This window comes from Trachemys scripta, chromosome 2, assembly GCF_013100865.1.
Source record: "Trachemys scripta elegans isolate TJP31775 chromosome 2, CAS_Tse_1.0, whole genome shotgun sequence".
NCBI lineage: Eukaryota > Metazoa > Chordata > Testudines > Emydidae > Trachemys > Trachemys scripta.
This window is the reverse complement of record NC_048299.1, coordinates 72,429,094-72,447,520: the sequence shown is the minus strand read 5'-3', so window position 1 is coordinate 72,447,520 and position 18,427 is coordinate 72,429,094. Positions and strand designations below refer to the sequence as shown.

The 18,427-nt window shown below is 40.5% G+C and overlaps 1 protein-coding gene across 1 annotated transcript in view; it reads left to right on the top strand.

The window, feature by feature from the left end:
• Positions 1 to 18,427, top strand: part of OSBPL10 (oxysterol binding protein like 10) — a gene marked incomplete in the record, with an annotated part of 178,161 nt that overhangs the window by 81,759 nt on the left and 77,975 nt on the right. Inside the window, 1 exon segment of the mRNA XM_034760842.1 lies at positions 17,644 to 17,854. Within this exon segment, the coding sequence (XP_034616733.1) occupies positions 17,644 to 17,854 (211 nt within the window).

Here is an 18,427-nt window from a genome sequence, read left to right as displayed (position 1 = left end):
ATTCTGTTTAAATAACTTATCAAAGTGCCATTTTCTCCAGGCACGATTAACTTTTATGATAGACTTCACTGTTTCCTTAATGGAAGAATATACAGATTACCAATTTTCACATAGTGGCTGTTTTAGAAAAGGTTTGGCTTTGTTGATTAAATCATACTGTGCACAACTGAACTACATAAATGTGTTCCCTGTATTTGGTGACCTATTTGCCTATTAACCTGTTAAGCAACCCTAAGTGGAGTGAGTGAGTGTGTGTGTTTTCTAGGTTTTATAAAATGTTTCCCTTTCTTTATTTAATAAATTAAGGAACATCTTCACTCTGGACCTCTTCTGATCATCTGGAGGGTGAACAAAGGTAATGTTTTGCATTTATTATTAAATGCAAAATAGCTATTTTTATGTTTGTAAACTGGATGCTACACATTAGTCAGAAGACATGGAAGGTAAGGTTCTCATAGTTATATATATTAAATGAATGCTGTAGTTTAATATGGACAGTATGTGCAATAAGAACACTAACTTTACCTTGAATAATCCCTTGAAGTATGTGTTAACTACTTTTGCTAAACAGTCTGTTCAAACCTGGTATTTAACAGTGATGCTTTGGGTTAGTTTCCCAGACCTGACTAAGAGCTCTGTGTAAGGTCGAAAATTTCTCTCTCACCAACGGTAGATGGTCAAATAAAATACATTACCTCAGTTTATTAAATACAGACTCTTTCTTTAAAAAAAAAAATACAATTTCCCTTTCCTGAAGCTTAACAAAAAACATTGTTACCTTCAATGCTCAGAAACTTTTAAATACACATATTAGAAAAAGTATGCTTTGCTGTGTAATGTTGCATATGTTTTGTAATGTAAATGCAGAGATCTACTATTGTGGATTTCAGGAGTGAAACTTTAAGGGCATAAGTTTTAGTTAGAGAAAATTATACTCAAGAATTACAGAAGTTGTACAAGGGCTATACATATTCATGATCTATCTCAGGGATGGGCAAACTACAGCCCTTGAGCCGTTTTAAGCCAGCCCGTGAGATCCTGCTGAGGAGTGGGGTCTGGGGCTTGCCCCTCTTCGGCGCTCCAGCCAGGGCATCGGGTTGGGGGCCACACCACGCGGTTCAGCCCCGCTCCAGCTGGGGTGCTGGGTCGGGGGCCGCACCACGCGGCTTGGCCCCACTCCGGTGCTCCAGCCAGGACGCTGGGTCAGGGGCCGCACCACGCGGCTTGGCCCCACTCTGGCGCTCCAGCTGGGGTTCTGGGACAGGGGCTGAACCACGTGGCTCAGCCCTGCTCTGATGCTCCAGCTGGGGTGCAGGGTTGGGGGCACACCATGAGGCTCCCAGAAGCCACAGCTGGCCCCGCTCTGGGTCCTACTGCTTTCAGTGGCCCCCTCCGGCTCTCCAATAGGAGCTGCAGGGGCGGTGCCTGTGGATGCGGCAGCATGCAGAGCTGCCTGACCGCACCTCGATGTAGGAGCCAGAGAAGGGACATGCCATTGCTTCCGGGAGCCGCTTAAGGTAAGCGCTGCTCGGAGCCTGCACCCCATAGCCCCAGGCCCCAGCCCCAGCCCTGATCCCCCCTCGCTCTCCAAACCCCTTGATCGCAGTCTAGAGCACCCTCCTGCACCTTAAACTTTTCATCCCCAGCCCCATCCCAGAGCCCACACCCCCAGCTGGAACTTGCACGCCTTCTCGCACCCTTGCCCCAGCCCTGATCTCCCTCCTGCCCTCCAAACCCCTAGGTCCCAGCTCAGAGCACCCTCCTACATCCCAAACGCCTCATCCCCAACCCCACCCCAGAGCCCGCACCCCAACCCCAATTTTGTGAGCATTCATGGCCTGCCATACAATTTCTATTTCCTGATTTGGCCCTCAGGCCAAAAAGTTTGCCCACCCCGATCTAGCTACTTACTAAGACAATATAGCAATAATTCCATAAAGAAAATCTCCTAACAAACAAGAACATAGAAACATATTCAGTAGTGGAAGGGAACCTTAAATGAATATTCAAATTCTTATTTTTACCAAGGTGATGGTATGACTAATAGATTTCTGCTGTACTTTATTTTAAGCAGCTATGTTTGGTAGACTTTTAAAGTGTTCTTGTGGTAGCTTGGTGCTGCAATATGCCCTTCAAATTTGGTCTTCATCCAAAAGCAGTTATGCATGCAGTACATACTCATTTTAAAAATGTCTAAGTTTTTAAAAGATGCAATACTCTTTCCATATGTAGATACATTTACTGTAGGTTTCATATATGAACTAGCATAAGTGCAAAGTCCCAGTGTAACTGTACCAGACTTGACATGTCTCATAGCAGGCCACTCCAGTGCTCAGAATTTACATTTTTCACTTTTTTTAAAATAAAAATGATACTTCTATAATTCTGTATGTTTTGTAGTTAGATCTGTTTTAATGAACCACATAAAGTTTTGTGGTCATTTAATGTTCTGAAATGGACAGCCAGGACCACTAGAGGATCATCAAAACAAGACTGAGGTGTCAAAGATAGAGATGCTGGTGGAAATTGATAATTTTAAAAGCGGTAGGTCACCAGGCCCAGAATTTTGAAGGAGTTTAGGTATCAAGTATCTGAGCTGCTAACAAAAATATGCAATCTCACAATAAAAACAGCTACTGTTCCAGAGAACTGGTGGGTAGCAAATGTGGTAGCTATACTGTATTTAAAAAAAGCTCTGGGGGTGATCCGAGCAACAATAGATCCTTAGGACTTAACATGTAAAAAACCTGGAAGCTCTCTATATGATAGGGTTTAACAAGCATGGTTTCTGCAAAAGGAAATTATCTTTTAATCTCTTAAAATTCTTTGAATGTGTCAATAAAGTAGTGGATAAAGGAGTATGGATTGACTTAATTTATTTATGCTTCCAAAACACCTTTTGAGAAGGTCCCTCACAAGATGCTACCTAAAGAAGTAGGTTGAAGTCATGGGGTGGAAGGCCAAGTGTTGCCACCTTCTGCTGGCTAGGAGAGAGAAAACAGACTCGATTAAATGGTATGTTTTCCTCATGGCAAAAGGTTAAGAGTATGGTGACTCCAGGTTCCACACAGACTATTTGTGGTGTAAAGGGGAGTGAGTAGTGAGGTAGCAAATTTGCAGGTAACATAAATTTATTAAATTCCTCACACTTCTCAGGACTGCAGAGAAGTGTGAGGAATTTAAGAGACTTGAACAAGCTAGATGAATGAATGACACAATGACAAGTGAAGGTCAATATTGATAAATGCAAAATAACTAATGTACATTGAAGGGGAAAATATAATTATTTATACATCTTACAAGGTCCTAAATTAACAGTATCAGCTCAGAAAAGGGTTGTGTGCGTCACTGAGCTTCATTGGGCTGTCTACAATGTGCATCTGCAGTCAAAAAAGGAAACCAGGTGTTAGGATGCTTAAGGAACCAGAGAGAGAATAATATAGAAATAAATAATAAAATATAGAAGCCTCTTCTGGAATACTCTGTGTGTATTGGTCACCTGATATCAAAAATGATATTGCAGAATTAGTGTGTCTGTGTCAGAAAAGGGCAATGAGAGATTTAAAGGCATGGAAAAACACTCATGTGAAGAGAGATTGACAAGTTTGGGATTGTTTGCCTTTGAAAGGAAATGAATAAGCGGAGACATAGTACAAATATGTAAAATAATGAATGGCATAGTGAAGATAGATCGAGAACTTCCTTTCCCTCTGCCTTGTAACACAAGAATAAGGGGACATTCAATTAAATTCAGAGTTAATTAAAATTAAATTAAAAGACTGATGAAAAGTGTGCAATTAGACTGTGGAACTCATTGCCACAAGCAGTCATTGAGAGCAAGAATTTACCAAGATTTAAAGAGAGTTTTGACACTTAATATGGAGAACAAGGGAACCCAGAGTTTTTTTTATAATTAATTATAAACATTGTTGGAAGGGATATTAAACCTCATGCTTTAGGATTTAAGCTAATTTCTAACTTTTAGAGATCAGGATGAGATTTAATATGGGTGCTAGATTATCCCAGAGCTGCCTACAGTGGGGTTCTTGCTGCTGTTTCTGAAGCATCTGTCATTGGCCACTGTCAGAGAAAAGATATGGATACTGGACTAATAGGACCTTGGGTCTGACCTGCTATGGCAGTTCCTGTGTAAACATACAGAAGTGAATTTGAAGTGTGGGTGTCTCTCACAAAGCAAGATTTTGTTTTAAAGCTTTGTGTCATACTCAATTTGCTCTTTCACTTTTATATATCACTTATTCAAATCGAGCCCAAATTAGTGGTGACTAAAAGATGTTACCATTTGGTGACTGATACTGTGAAAGGAGTTCAGTCTCAATCCAGGTTGCAAAACACAAGCATAGCTGAAATTAACTCGCACCTTTTTGTGGCAGTTTCAGCGGAGAGGCTGACTGAATTAGCTGAAACTGACCTGTAGCCTCACCTCCTAGAGGTCATTTCTCCAGATCAAGCTAGGCATACAGTGGTTTGGGGAACCTTGCATTGTTGCTGCTAATAATTCTATGCCTCCTTTGAGGATAGAGAGAGGATTTTAGTCTCCAGAATTGTCAGTCTAGCATATTTCATGATTACTAAATTGGTATATACAGAGACAAAAATGAAACTCACTGTTAAGTACAGGGTTATGCATCTTTGTGTATATTTAAAACTGTTAAAGTAGGTATCCATGCTTCTAGTAATTCTTGTTGTTGTTGTTCTCTGGAATTCCTTTTTAGTTGTAATGTTTTTGAGGACTAAACTAAACATCTTGTTTTACAACATTTTACATGCATCGTTTTGGATTATTGCACAAATGTTGACTTACCATGGAATATAGATATACAAGGAGGGAGAGATGAAGTTGCTATAGGAACCTTGTGACACATGTAACTCTCAGGGGCGCAGGAACAATTTGTATAGTGGGGGTGCTGAGAGCCATTGAACCAAACTGTAAACTCTGTACATGATGGAAACCATTTCAAGACAGAGGGTGTAGTAGCACCCCTGACACTCTTAGTTCCAGCATCTATGGTAACTCTCTATTGGCTTCAGTGGAGTTATGCTAGCAGAGAATTTGGCCCCTTATCTCTGAATTTCCTGACTCTACATTTGAAACATTGATCACACCAGTGATACATTAACATAGTTACTTGCATTATCACTTTTTTTACCAGTACCTTTTAAAAGCATTCAAGCAGGTATGCAGAAGAGACAGTTGTAATCTTCAAACATGTATTTAAGTATGAAGTATCAATAGAATAAATCAGGATTTCTTCAATGAAACGTCACTTGGAGTACATGAGAGCTAAATGAGATTATTTCCTAACGTTCGTTTTCCTCATAAATTAGAGATGGATAGGAATACAGTGAAATAGTTAATAAGCTTAAATATTAAAATTAATTATGGGTGGTGGTTACAAAGGAGCCTGAGATAATTGAATTTCACTGGGAGTTTGGTGCCTAACTTATGTTAGGCTCGCCTGAAACTTTTCATAAGTAAATATAATTATACTTCTTCAACTGGAGTGAAATAACATGAAATAGTGTAGGATGCTCATCTACCTATAAATCACTTTCCAGTCTGAATTGTAAAAAGAAAATCTGGGAAGGGGGGACACCCTCACAGCCCTCAGACTTATTAAAAAATACAACTGCATATAAATTTGTAACTCTGGAGCAGTGAAGTATTATATAGAAAACGTATTCCTATGAACTTTTTATCTACAGCTTAATAACCCATTTCATGGCCATTTACTGGTGACCTTAATTTCAGCACTGATTTCTGGGAGGCTGGATGATGCAGCAGCTGCCTTCAGAGTAAATAGGAGTTTGACAAAGCATGTTAAACACTCCACTGCCACTTTATTTATTTGGTCGGGATGTGTTGCCTGTACTGTACTATTTTGTTAGCTTGAAAATCTGATTAGGTGCTGTTTTTATTAAAGGTAAGGGTAATTCTTAATGTTCGTTGTGCTCAGAGATGCCATTGTGATTTCTAGGCAGATGGCAGCTGTGCTTCAAGTATTAAATATAAAGACTTATATTTTGGTCAACATGTGACCTTTATAGAAGAAACTAAACAAAGAAGGCAAACTTTATGGTGGTTATTTAGTTTGCCACATTTTATGTGTTTACCATTCAATTTACATGATTATAAATGTTTCTAGACAGACTCCTCCACTCTGAAATCTTCAAGTCCTTGGGTAAATTCCCAGGTGCTATATATCAAAATAAATGGTTCCAGCAAACATTTTAGTTGCACAATAACTAGGACATACCTAATGAGTGAGATATATTGAATTAAAGAAATTAAGACCCAATCTCTAAAGTTTTTATATTGTGGCTCAGTCCTGCCTGTTATCTCGATTTTGGGACCTGAATAGCTTCTAAGGACTTGTATTCAGGGCACTACAGCTTTGAACCATATTCCTGCCTGTCACTTGCATGGCTGATGTAGTCATGGTTTTGTCAAGACACAAGTGGTTCATACTTGGTTAATAACTATGGTAACTAAGTGTTTCATCCTTGCTAATGGTCTGTGCTGATATATGGCTATCTTACTGTTACACGTTTGGCATACTGTTGATTAAATACTAAATAAATATTGTTCAGTAGTTTAATTGCTCAGGGTTTTTTCTCTTCTGAAGTCTTCTGATTTTACTACCATAAGCGTGTTAGATGGAGTTTGTTAATTTCCATGTAGCACCTGAAGGATAAACCAATGTAATTTGATTGGCAATTTTAACTTTGTAACTAGCAACCTGTAGGCATGCTTCGGAATCCTTTGAAGAATTCAAATACTTTCCTTAATTGCGTAAGATCAAAGTATGCTTTCTAGTTATACGTGACACCCAGAAGCTTCAGAAAAATAGTCCTGCTGAACTGTAAGAAAACTGCAGTAGTCAAAAAAAAAAAAAAAAAAAAAAAAAAAAAAAGTGATAGAAGATCCATCAGTAAGCAGCATTTAACCACTAGAGCGATACTTTGAACTGCAGAATTCAAGGTAATCTGTTGTATAGAAGCTGTACAAAGAATAATTTACCAGAGATTATTTTGAAAAGCCCCATTTAACATCAGAATCAATAAATCCTGTGGTTTAGTTTGTGATGGCATGCTTGCTGTCAGGTTAGTTGACAGCCAATCAGCATCTAAGATTTTCCTTGTCTCTGGGGCTCCCTCCTCTGCCTCTCCAATTCGATTCTTGCCTTACTCGTAGCAACACATAGAAAGGTGACCTCTGCAGCCACTGTGGTTTTGCTTGTCTTGCATGATCTGCCCTCACCCTGAAGGAAAAAAATAAGTGGAATGCCCAGACTAAGGAAAAACACCAACTGTGTTTCTTGCAAGTAGCACTTTATTCATGGACCAGAAAACTCTTAACAACCCTGACTGTGAGAAACATCTGCCTCCACACTGGGGAGACACCAGCGCTGCGGTTATCTCTGGGGTTGTACGAAATACATGCTTGCATGAAGGGGAGAAAAGCTCACCTATGAAGAAAGCAGAGATCTCCCAGGCAGTCACTGTGACTCTTCCCGTGCCCTTTTCCTGGATCCTGAAATATTTGAGTGTATCAACAAATTCTTCCTGGTGGTCAAATCTTACCAAGAGGCTTTAACCTCTGCTCACAGAAGGTGACCTAAAGACCCTTTGAGTGGTTTCCCAGGAGTTTTCTCTTGGGCTGCTTACACTTTTTCCAGAGATGTAATTGAGGGGGAAAAAAACTATCTTTTAGTAAAAAGATCAGTAAGCATTTGTGCTATGCTTTTCCTTTTGAGCTTTGGTGACTGTCCTAGCAGACCTTGGGTCAGAACCAGAGAAGGGAGAAGTGTTTTCTAGGTCAGACTTCATGAGTGTCTCTCAGGAGTTCTGTAAATGCCTGTGGAAGCATCTCTTTACAGCCATGAAATCTGAAGCCCTTCAAGAGAAGCTGGATGTGTTGGTTTCCGTCTTTTCCTGGGGAGGATATTAATCAAGATTAGTTCATTTCTCAGTCTGGAAAGTCAGAGATCACCTACACCTCTCCGGATGGCAAGCCATTGTTTGCTAAATCTGCTGAGAGGTCATATAAGCTCCTACAAGATTTTGGAGATAAGTGGCTCTCGTCCCCTAAATAGACTCCTAAAATACACTTGCACTTGCATCTGAAGAAGTGAGGTTCTTACCCATGAAAGCTTATGCTCCCAATACTTCTGTTAGTCTCAAAGGTGCCACAGGACTCTCTGTTGCTTTTTACAGATTCAGACTAACACGGCTACCCCTCTGATCCTAAAATACAGTCTTCCTCAAAAGAGACCGACATCCCCAAGGAATCCAACAGCTAAAAAGATTCCCTAGGTAGCAAAATAGAAACTTTTGTTAGAATTGGTTGTCTAGAGTGTCACACAGTTTTTAGTGACTATCTGTTCATCTTAGGTGTCCAGATCAGCAATTTGCCAACTTGTGGTTACAGCAAGGCAAGATTTTCTGTTCCTCCTTCCTCAAAAAGATTTGAAGTACTATTTAGAGTCATTTTTGCCACAGGTTGGTAAGATTGGGAATAGTATGCAGAGCTCCTGAAGCTTTCCCAGGGGGTGAAAAAGGCCAAGGTCTTATTAATCAGGGTCCAATAATGCACCCATACCCAGGTGAGCTTAATTGCTCAGCCCAGTTCTTGAAAGAGCATCCTGAAGGTTTTGGGCATCTCTGGTAAGGACTCAAACCTGGCTGCACTCTCAAAAAATAAGGTACCTCTTTTGCTTTCTGTATGTGTGGGTGTTCCCCCCCCCCCCCCCCCGAATTTTCTAGGGCAAGATGTGCTGCTGCTAGATGACCCAGTTGATCTCTCTATCATAGTTCAGGTAGGTCTGGCTTATTCCCTGTCCCTGCTTTCAGTCTTCTCTCTTGGTCTCTGAGTGAATACTCCCTGCCTGTCTGCTTTTTCACTGACTAGCCTCCCTTGGCTCCCTCCCTTTCTGCTGGAGTACCTTTATAACTGGTCAGGGTCTTTTGATCTCAGGTTTAGCCATAGGAAAAATAAAGTGTTGGAGTCAGGTGGGTAAATTCTCCCACCAATTGATGGTCCAGTGTTGTTATCCTTGACTCCTTTGAAGGTGTGTGCTTGAAGCTGTCTTATCTCTGTTGTTGTTTTACCTTTCCTGCTGGGTTTTTTAAACAAGCCCCTTACAGGTTCCTTTGACTTAATGAATTCAAATAGGCAGCAATACCAACTCAAACAGGGAAGCAGTCACACATAATATTCATAAGAAATACAGGCATTTTCCCAGTTCATCACTGGGATATCTTACTACTGAATTTCTGTCCCAATTCTAAAACCATGAAGGGAAAAAACAGGTACACTTTGGACCTCAGGCCCTCAAGATGTACTGAAATCAGAATTCTTCAGCACAATGGATTCTCTTTTCATTCTCTTCAAGGCTTCAAGGAAATGCTTCAAGGTATTCAGATACATCACAGCCAAATGAATTGGTCCTCTAGCCAAAGGGTTTGCCAGGCCAGAGAAGCTCCCCCCTCCAGTGAGACTTGGAGCACTCTCCACTAAAGCCATGGCCGTTTCCAGGGCTGAATGTGCAGGCAACTGCAGGCGTAGCCTTTGACTGCATGTCTAAACCTTTGCTTCCATGAGAAACTCAGTTTTTGGGGGAAGAAGGTAAAGGGATGGAAGCTTCCATTTCCCTGTTTCCCCTTCAGCCTTCTTCTTTTAATTTAGTGTTAAGTAGGGTGACCGGATATCCCAATTTTATAGGGACAGTCCCTATTACCCCCACTCCCTGTCCCTATTTTTCACACATGCGATCTGGTCACCCTAGTGTTAAGTCTCTTGTTCTTTGCCCTACTGTGTGCTTTCTCATAGTGTATAGTTCTACAGAGTCTACTGTGTACAGGCTGAGCCAGAGAGGGAAATCACCAGCTAACTTTGCTTTCGGTAGCTCAGTTGAGACTCACTGAAAATCTGCAAATTTCGAGGCCTTAATAACTGTTCTATAGCTGTTTCAGTTTTACTATTCATCACTTGCCTTTTTAAAATAATTGAGGTCACGAAGGCAGCTACTTTGAGGTGGTGTAATGGTGATGAATAATAACATGTTGTTCCTCTGTAATGAAAAGAACTCAATAGTCAAGAAAGGACAATTGATGTGAAAGTCATTCTCTTTATGGTTTGGTCTTTCTAAAATGTTTTCAAATTATTGTTTAATCTCATTGGCTCTTTTTATCCTTTTAACATTTTTTCATCAGCATAGTAATGTTAATAGATTCTACAGTGAGTTTTCAGCCTACTCGCAGCTTTGGGGACAGAACTCAGACCTGTCAGTCAGATATACCCTCCTGCCTTAAATCTACCAATCTTGTTGCAGACAAGGTGAACAAACTTCCATACTGCAGAGCTTTAGGAGAAATCAGTGAGGTGGCATCCTGGTTTTCCTGATGTTTCTTTATAAAATACTTCAAAGCGGATGTGCAGAACACTGTTTTATGGGAGGATGGTGTTGCATGCTGTAATGCCTCAGGCAATCAAGAAATGACCTTTGTGCATAGCTATTTCAATTTCACTTATATGCTAAGCTATAATTTAGCCTCCTTTGCTGCATGCTGCTGATAAAACCCCACTGTAAGATCTGTGGCGGTTACTGTGCTGAAGAAAAGGAAAATGTTATATGTGCTTATCTGAAAATTTCCTTTAAGTATTAAGGCCCATAGATCTGAGTGACCTTGGATAGGATTAAGGGATCACTGTTCAGAAGCTAAGCAAATAACAAATTTATCATACTTTGCAATAGAAAATATCCATAGTTTAAAGTTATGAATGCTTTACTCATTTTCATCATAGTTGTGGGGTTATTTCAGTTTGGCCAGCTTTGCAGTTGGAGTGGTGTATCTGTGAGCCAGTGATTGACAAGGCTGAGTTCTGCATCTGCTAAATATGGAAGCAGGCTAAAGGCCCAGTATGTGGTATACAGGTCTTTCTATGTAAAGAAAGCTATCTGTGAGGTAAGTATGTATACGTTTTCCTTTTCCTAATAGCTGAGTCATAGAGTTTAAGGCCAGAAGGGACTACCAGATCACATAGTTTGATCTTCTGTATATTACAGGCCACCAGCACCACCCAGTACCCTCTCACTAAACCCAGCAACTGAAATTAGGCCAAAAGTGATATATTAAAACAAACAAAAAGAAAAAATAACCCACTGAAGCGGGATCATAAACCTGAGTAAATTTATAGCCAGTGGGTCAGATTAATTTTTGATGTGAATGGTTTGATGTCAGAGTTACACTAGGTATGTATTTGGCTGTGTGTGGTGTGTTTACTTTTTTAAACTTTTAAAACATAGGCGCTTTTATCCCTGTTGACCAAGTTCAGGTCAAGAGCACGTAATGAGGAACTCTCTTGCCCAAGGTGGAATTAGAGTTACAGGGATTGTACTTACTTCCTCTGTATGGATAATTTTCCCTTTGCATGCAGCATGCTTCTGTGAGTATTCTTACAACTTCTTGGAATCTTACAAAATCCTGTTGCTACGATACATGCTTGTTTACCTGAAATGTGAACAAAGTCCTCAGAGCATAACATCTGTGGTGATGTTGGACTCGCCAGTCCAGGAACCCAAAGTCCTAAAGTCATTTCCAAAGCTTGGTCTCCCATACATGTTCTCTCCCTCATTCTCTCTTTGATAAGTGTAACTTATGGCATTAAAAAACGTGAAAAACAGCAGTAAAAGATTTGTGAAAGGTACTATACCTTTCAGACCTAATCTAAAAAACACTTTGCTTTAAAAACCAGCAAAAAGTTAAAAGAGGAGTAGTTGATTCCTATAAAGCTATGACTTTTACAGAAAAAAACAATTGTGTTAAAAAAGAATTGGGCAAAACTCAACAAGGTCTAGCTTGGCTCTCTCCCTAGTAGCTTCTAGGGCTTTGGACAGGGACTGGCGAGGCAATGAATTTAGCCTTAATTGTGATGTGTTTTTTTTATGTTGCCATTTTAATGGTTAAAGCTTTCCTAACATGATTGTTATTTCTATAGCTATGATCTCTCCAAATGACTATACTGTTTTTTTTTCCCCTGACTTCTCATTTTTTTTATGAAACATTTCAAGTCAGGTATGATTTTTTCCATCTGCACACAATTGTTATAATGCATGAGATTTTTTTTTTAATATTGTATTCCTGATAGTGTGAAATCTTCTAAAGGAGACTGCTACAGACTGGTCCATTTGCTGATGGTGTTTGCTAGTCACATATTAGTATTCAGTCTATAGGCTAATACAGAGAGAGAGAATAACATATTGGCATTGGTATCAAGGGCACATTCAACTTAGTGTCCAGAACATTGCAGTAAACCTTGGCAATTCAGAATCTTTATGGCCTCCTATTGATAGAGAGATATAGTTTTCATGTCATCCTGCAGTGTATTGTACACTTATGCAGTAATTTCTCTAACTACTAGCGTAAAACCATTAAATATACATGAAATTAGTTCCTCTTAAAATCTAACATGTCAGATTTGCCTTATTAAATGGTCAGATATAGCTACAATCTGGCCCTATGGGAGACTTGAAGAGCTTCCCCACAACTTTGCATCCCCAGTGCAGGGCCAGGAAGAGTTGGAATCCTTTCACTCAAGGTATGTCTACATTGGGGGTGGAGGGGAAGAAGTGTGTTCCTAACTCAGGCTGAAATGGGGGGGCGGGGGGCAGGGGAGGAGAAGATTCGGCAGCTCAGCTTTTAACTCAAGTTAGCAGCTCAAATTCAACTCCCGGCTCCACAGAGACATTGTTAATTCAAACTGCTAACCTGAGTTAAAAGCCAAACTGCTGTGTCTTCACTGCAGTTTTAACCGGAGTTAGCCCACCTGAGTTAAAACACACTCTTTCCCCCCCCCCTTCTTTTTTTTCAAGTGTAGACATACCCTTATTTTGAAGGGGCTCAGATGTGGGCAGTGGTCTTGACCCTGTTTTCTCCCTGCCCTCCGCACTGACCAACAGGGCTGGCAGGGTAGTTGAGCACTCTGGCTGCTCTGAAAGGTAGTTTGATGGGCATTGTTCCACCTACATACCAGGGAATTCCTGGTAGCATTGTGCTGTGGTATGTTTCTCAGAACTCCCTGGTGTGGGGCAGTTCTCCAGATATCCAAAGCAGGCATTTGACTTAATGTCATAATATGGCCTACAAGATTGCAATCTCCAAGTGCATTGACTCAGAAAGAAAAGAAATGTTCTGTTTATAGCACCACGATGGACTGGATAGCACACTGTCATATCCTTTTTAATTTTGGAGAGGTGTATTTATAGGCTGATTTACAAGATGAGGTCTCTTTAAGGCCATGCCAAAAAAGCAGTCATGTGTTGTCAACTTAGGTGGGCTAGTTAGATGATTTTTTTTTTTTTTTAAGTTTCAATTTATCTCTAACTTAGGATGGTGATAAAACAATAATAAAAAGTTTATTTTTGTTAGAGTACCCTTAACGAAGGGTTTTTCTTTTTTACTGAGTCTCAGAAACAAATTGCCACTTTAAATCAAAGTTGACATTCAAGGTTTGTAAGATGGCATTTCTGCAGCGGAAAGATTAATATACCTTTTAACAAACTATTGAATTACTGTGATTTTTCTTCTACTGCAGAAATGGCACTTACAATATTTCTTGATTTTTTTTTTTTTAAATTAAATTTTTAGCAGTTAATTATAGCTTTTATATATAACATAGAACAGGAGTGGGCAAACTTTGTGGCCCTAGGGCCACATCTGGTACAGAAATTGTATGGAGGACCGGGTAGGGAAGGCTGGGGGAGGCTATGCCTCCCCAAACAGTGAGGCGTGGCCTGGCCCCTGCCCCCTATCCAGCCCCCCAGAACCCACACCCCCATCCAACCCCCCATGCTCCCCACCCCTGAATTCCCCCCAGGACTCCTGCATTCTATCCAAAAACCTCTGTTCTCTGCCCCCTGACCCTCCCCGCGGGACGCCCATCCCCTAGCCAATCCCCCATGTTCCCCACCCCTGGGACCCCCATCCCATCCAATCTCCCCTGCTCTCCACCCCCTGACTGCCCCCCTGCCCCGTATCCAACCCTCCCTGCTCTCCCCGCCCCATGTTACCTGTGGGGTGGGGGAAAGGGGGACTCAGTCCTTTCCTGTGCGTTTCCCCTGCTCGTTTAGCTGCGCTCCCTGTCTGGGCTTGGCTGATGGGGACAGGGGTCAAGCATGCTGGGGGTGGAGGGAGCCCTGGCTTGCTTTACCCCTATCCCCGGCAGAAGGGCCCAGGCCCCTTGACCGCCTCCCCTGCAACACCCCTTTTCCTCCCTCCCCCACACCTCCCCGGAACTCCCTCTGCCTCCTTCCCCCCGACTGTGCCACCCTGGAGCACCAGGTCTGGCGGCGCTATAGCCGTGCCGCCTGGCTGGAGCTGCAGCCACACTGCCCCAGGTGCTGGGGGACCTGTGACTGCCTGGGAGGCAGGGAGGGAGGGGAGCAGAAGGGGAGGGGCCAGGGGCTAGCCTCTGCTCCGCTCACCGCACTGCCAGGGAGTTGGGCTGGCTCCTCCACAAGCCTGTCCTGACCTTACTCCCTGGCAGGAGCTTGGGGGCCAGAGGGAAGGGTCCTGTGGGCCGGATGTGGCGCGTGGGCCATAGTTTGCCCCCGCCTATAACTTGTCTGCAAGGATACTTAATTTCATCTTTAATATAGTCAACTTTCTTTTCTTTTTCCTCTGGATTCAATCTTTGTGCATTATTAGTCATCGATCTCAGGAAAATGTCATTTATTTCTAACCAGAGTATTTTGAGAGACTGTGCGTGAAGCGTGCTACATTTAAAAAAAAGTATGCAACCTATTCAGTTCATTGTAATATGTAAGGTGGTAATATAATCAAATGAAGGTAGAAATGTTTTATTCTTATAAATTCACCTAGATTTTTTTAAAGCTTTTTCTGCAGCTTTGGAATCTTGAGTCTAAGCCTACAATTATCTTATTAATTAAACTATGTTCACATGAGATTTATTTAAGGCATTAATGCCTTTTTATTGATGGCTTCCACTAAAGTAATACTAATTACATTAAATTATTCTTAGAAATTTCAATTGTGTTATACAATAACTTATCTGAAAAGTGCTGAATGAAAGCATCTGAATCCTCTGAGGGTTTCGGAGTGTGTTTCTAGTAAAGTTGCATTTTAGCTTGAAAATGTACATTTTAATCATTTATCTATGCTAGGATTATAGCTACCTTTTGGTAACAAGTTACAAACTCAGTGTTTGGTACTGCTTGTATTAGGCTAGTGTGTTGAGGCCCCAGTCAGGATTACTATTTATCTGTGTTAGGGTAGAGCCTAGAGACCCACTGTGTTAGATGCTGTATAAACAGAGTAGAATAGCGCCTGCTCTGAAAAGTTTGTAATCTTATTAATTTTAAATTCGTTACATGAAAGATATATACAGTATCTAGAGAGCTTTGTAAATGCTAGTGTAAGTGTATATCTTATATGATGTCATGGTTAAATCTGATCAATAAGTTTGAATTATAGAAACAGCACAAATAATGTGGTGTATTGTACTGTAGATGTTATAAGCATTCACAGGTCTGTAAACTCAGCCAGATGTTAATCTAGCTGGAGTCAGGTTGGTTTTGATTTATTTATCACTCTGATCACGTTCTGATTGTGAAGTTTAGTCTATGATACTGTGTGTGTACACTTACTAAATACCCTTATAAGTTTTATTAAATAGCACTTTACTTTTAAGGGTTTTAAATGCCAGATTTAGAAAAATACGCAATTTTTTTAAAAACAGAAAAGGACAAAATAGTATACTGCATGTGGAATATTGTGCATGTTTTATTTTAAAATGTGATCTAAGATTCCTTTTATGGTTTGAGAAATAGATGTTCTCTTAACCCTGAAACTTTCAGCATTAGGATCTGACATAACTAAAATTTTACAGAACTCCCCAGGGGTATCTTCCTGTATATCTTTAGACGGGAGCCCTAGACTGGAGAAATAACCAGAGATGGGGAAAAATTGTTGGAGAGGGAGTTGGAGGGTGACCAGAGTTATAGAAAATGTGGTTTTTGCTTTCAGCTTGGCAGATGAGCTCTAGTGAAAGAAAACTGCCACAGAGTCCCAGTGGTATATAGCAGACATTCTGGAGATGATGTTCTTCTGATTAACTGTTTGAAGGTCAACGCTACTGGGGTTCAAATGTATCTGTGTTGGCCAATTGAAGGGAGTTCATATTTTGACTCTAGATATGTTTAGTGATCAAGTTAAGTTGTACATCAGTGTTTTAGTGGACACTGTTTCTGTTCATTTTGTTAATATTTTTAAATACTGGTGTGACTAAATCCTGTCTTATGTTTTGTCGCTCAGTGAGAGGGTGACCAGCTGTCCCGTTTTTATAGGGACAGTCCCGATTTTAGGGTCTTTTTCTTATATAGGCTTCTATTACCCCCCCCCCCATCCTTGTCCCGATTTTTCACACTTGCTGTCTGGTCACCCCAGTGAGAGTTTGCTTGAACCACAAGTAAGTATACACAACCATGGGTACGTTTAGTTTAACTTTGCCTTCTGAGATACATTACATCAAAGAAAGAGGCTCAAGAACAAGTCCGAATCAAATTCTGCCTTGTGGAAGAAAAGACTGTGTAGGTGGCAGCATAACAAATTAACAAAGAAATCCTTCTACAAACACTTGTAAGGGATGTACCAATTGATGGCACCAGCAGAATGACATGGTCTTCAAACCATCCCTCTGAGTTCAGGGATAAAATCTGTCTCTAGCCATAACCTGTTGAGGTCTGAGAGCTTCACAAACATCTTGAGCCAAATTCAGCCCTAGCATAAGTGGGTTCGGCTTCCAGTTATTTCAATGGTATTTGCACCTTCCTTTGCCAGTGCTCCATTTAGTCTTTTGTCTTTGGAAAGGCAGGTGAAAGAAAAGTGATCTACTGTAGTTGTGTGCTGTACCCCCTACTGCTTAGAGGCTATAAGACTCAAATGTACTAGGCATTTTAACACCCTCTTTCCTCTCTGCCATATGGAGAGTTCCTGAAAGTTGCTTTACTCCTTTTTTTTAATACCAACCAACATATGTAGTACTGCACTTTGCATTATTTTCTCATCTACTGTCTTTTATGTAAGTATGCCATGCATGCCATTTTTTTGCGACATGAAAATCACCCTCACTTTATCCATGACAGAGCATTTTATAAATGGAAGAAGACAGGAGATGCTGCTTAGGTTCATCTGGATTGTCAGATCATATCCTGGGGAGAGGAATTATAAGCTTGAATTAATAAAGGAAAAGGAGATAGCACTAGATAATTTTCATATAGTGAAAAGCATAAAGCATGATTCATACCTGAAATCTAGGATGCCAACTATTTTTTTTAAAGACGTTTTGCCCTAACATACTGAACTGTTCATTTTTTTTTCCTTTTTGAGTGGCATTAGTTTTTTTTTAAATCAAGAATCTAAAATTCTCATTCTTTCAGTGTGCCTATGTTCTTCACACAGATATTTTTATTCATATCTGTTTTCTATTAACGAACTGAACGTTAACATTAATCTATAGTAAGACAGTTGACGTGTCAATTTGTAAGGGTGCAAATGAAGGCTTTCCTTATGACCACATGGCTTTTTTTTTAACCCTTACAGCTCATGAGCCAAGTGGAGGGACAACAGAAGAATCTTGTGCAAGCCATTGAATCCCTGCCAGGTTCTGGACCTCTTTCTGCCTTGGATCAGGACTTGCTGCTTTTAAAAGCTACCTCTGCTGCCACCCTGAGCTGCCTTGGAGAATGCCTGAATTTATTACAGCAGAGTGTGCATCAGGCAGGCCAACACAATAATAGGACATTGCCTTCAGGTGAGCACAAGCTGTCTTTTTCCTGGTCTATGTATTTTTTTTTTTTTTTTTAATTATGATCCCCAGATAGGCAGGATGGACTTTTCCTTAAAGAAATGACTCAGGATCAACACTAAATAAGCTTCCTTGGAGTGAGATACCAACATTTTCCTTCTGAGCCACAAATATTGTAGAAAATATCAACATCAGAAAAAGGGAGCAAAAGAGCCATTAAGTGTCTTCTGTGCAAATAGGGTTTGGAAAGAGCAAATATTTAATTTTGTCTTAAGTTCAAAAATATAGAGAAGAATCTGTATTTTCAAAGAAAAGTAATTTTGTTTTTTAAAAAGCAGATTTTTTTAATAAATTGAAATTTAACACAATGTACTTTAATAACCAATTCTATCTATTTTTTTTTTTCTAAATAGAAATCTCTAGGGAGGACTGAATCCCCCTATATATTGAGTCAGTGCTTGCGGTTTTCTCTAAGTTTGGAAAGAGAAAGCTATTTCTCTTGCTATTTACTTTTGGCATGTGGTTACATAGTTACAAAGTAGGACCCTGAGCCTGGCACCTATGTGGACCCTCATCTTA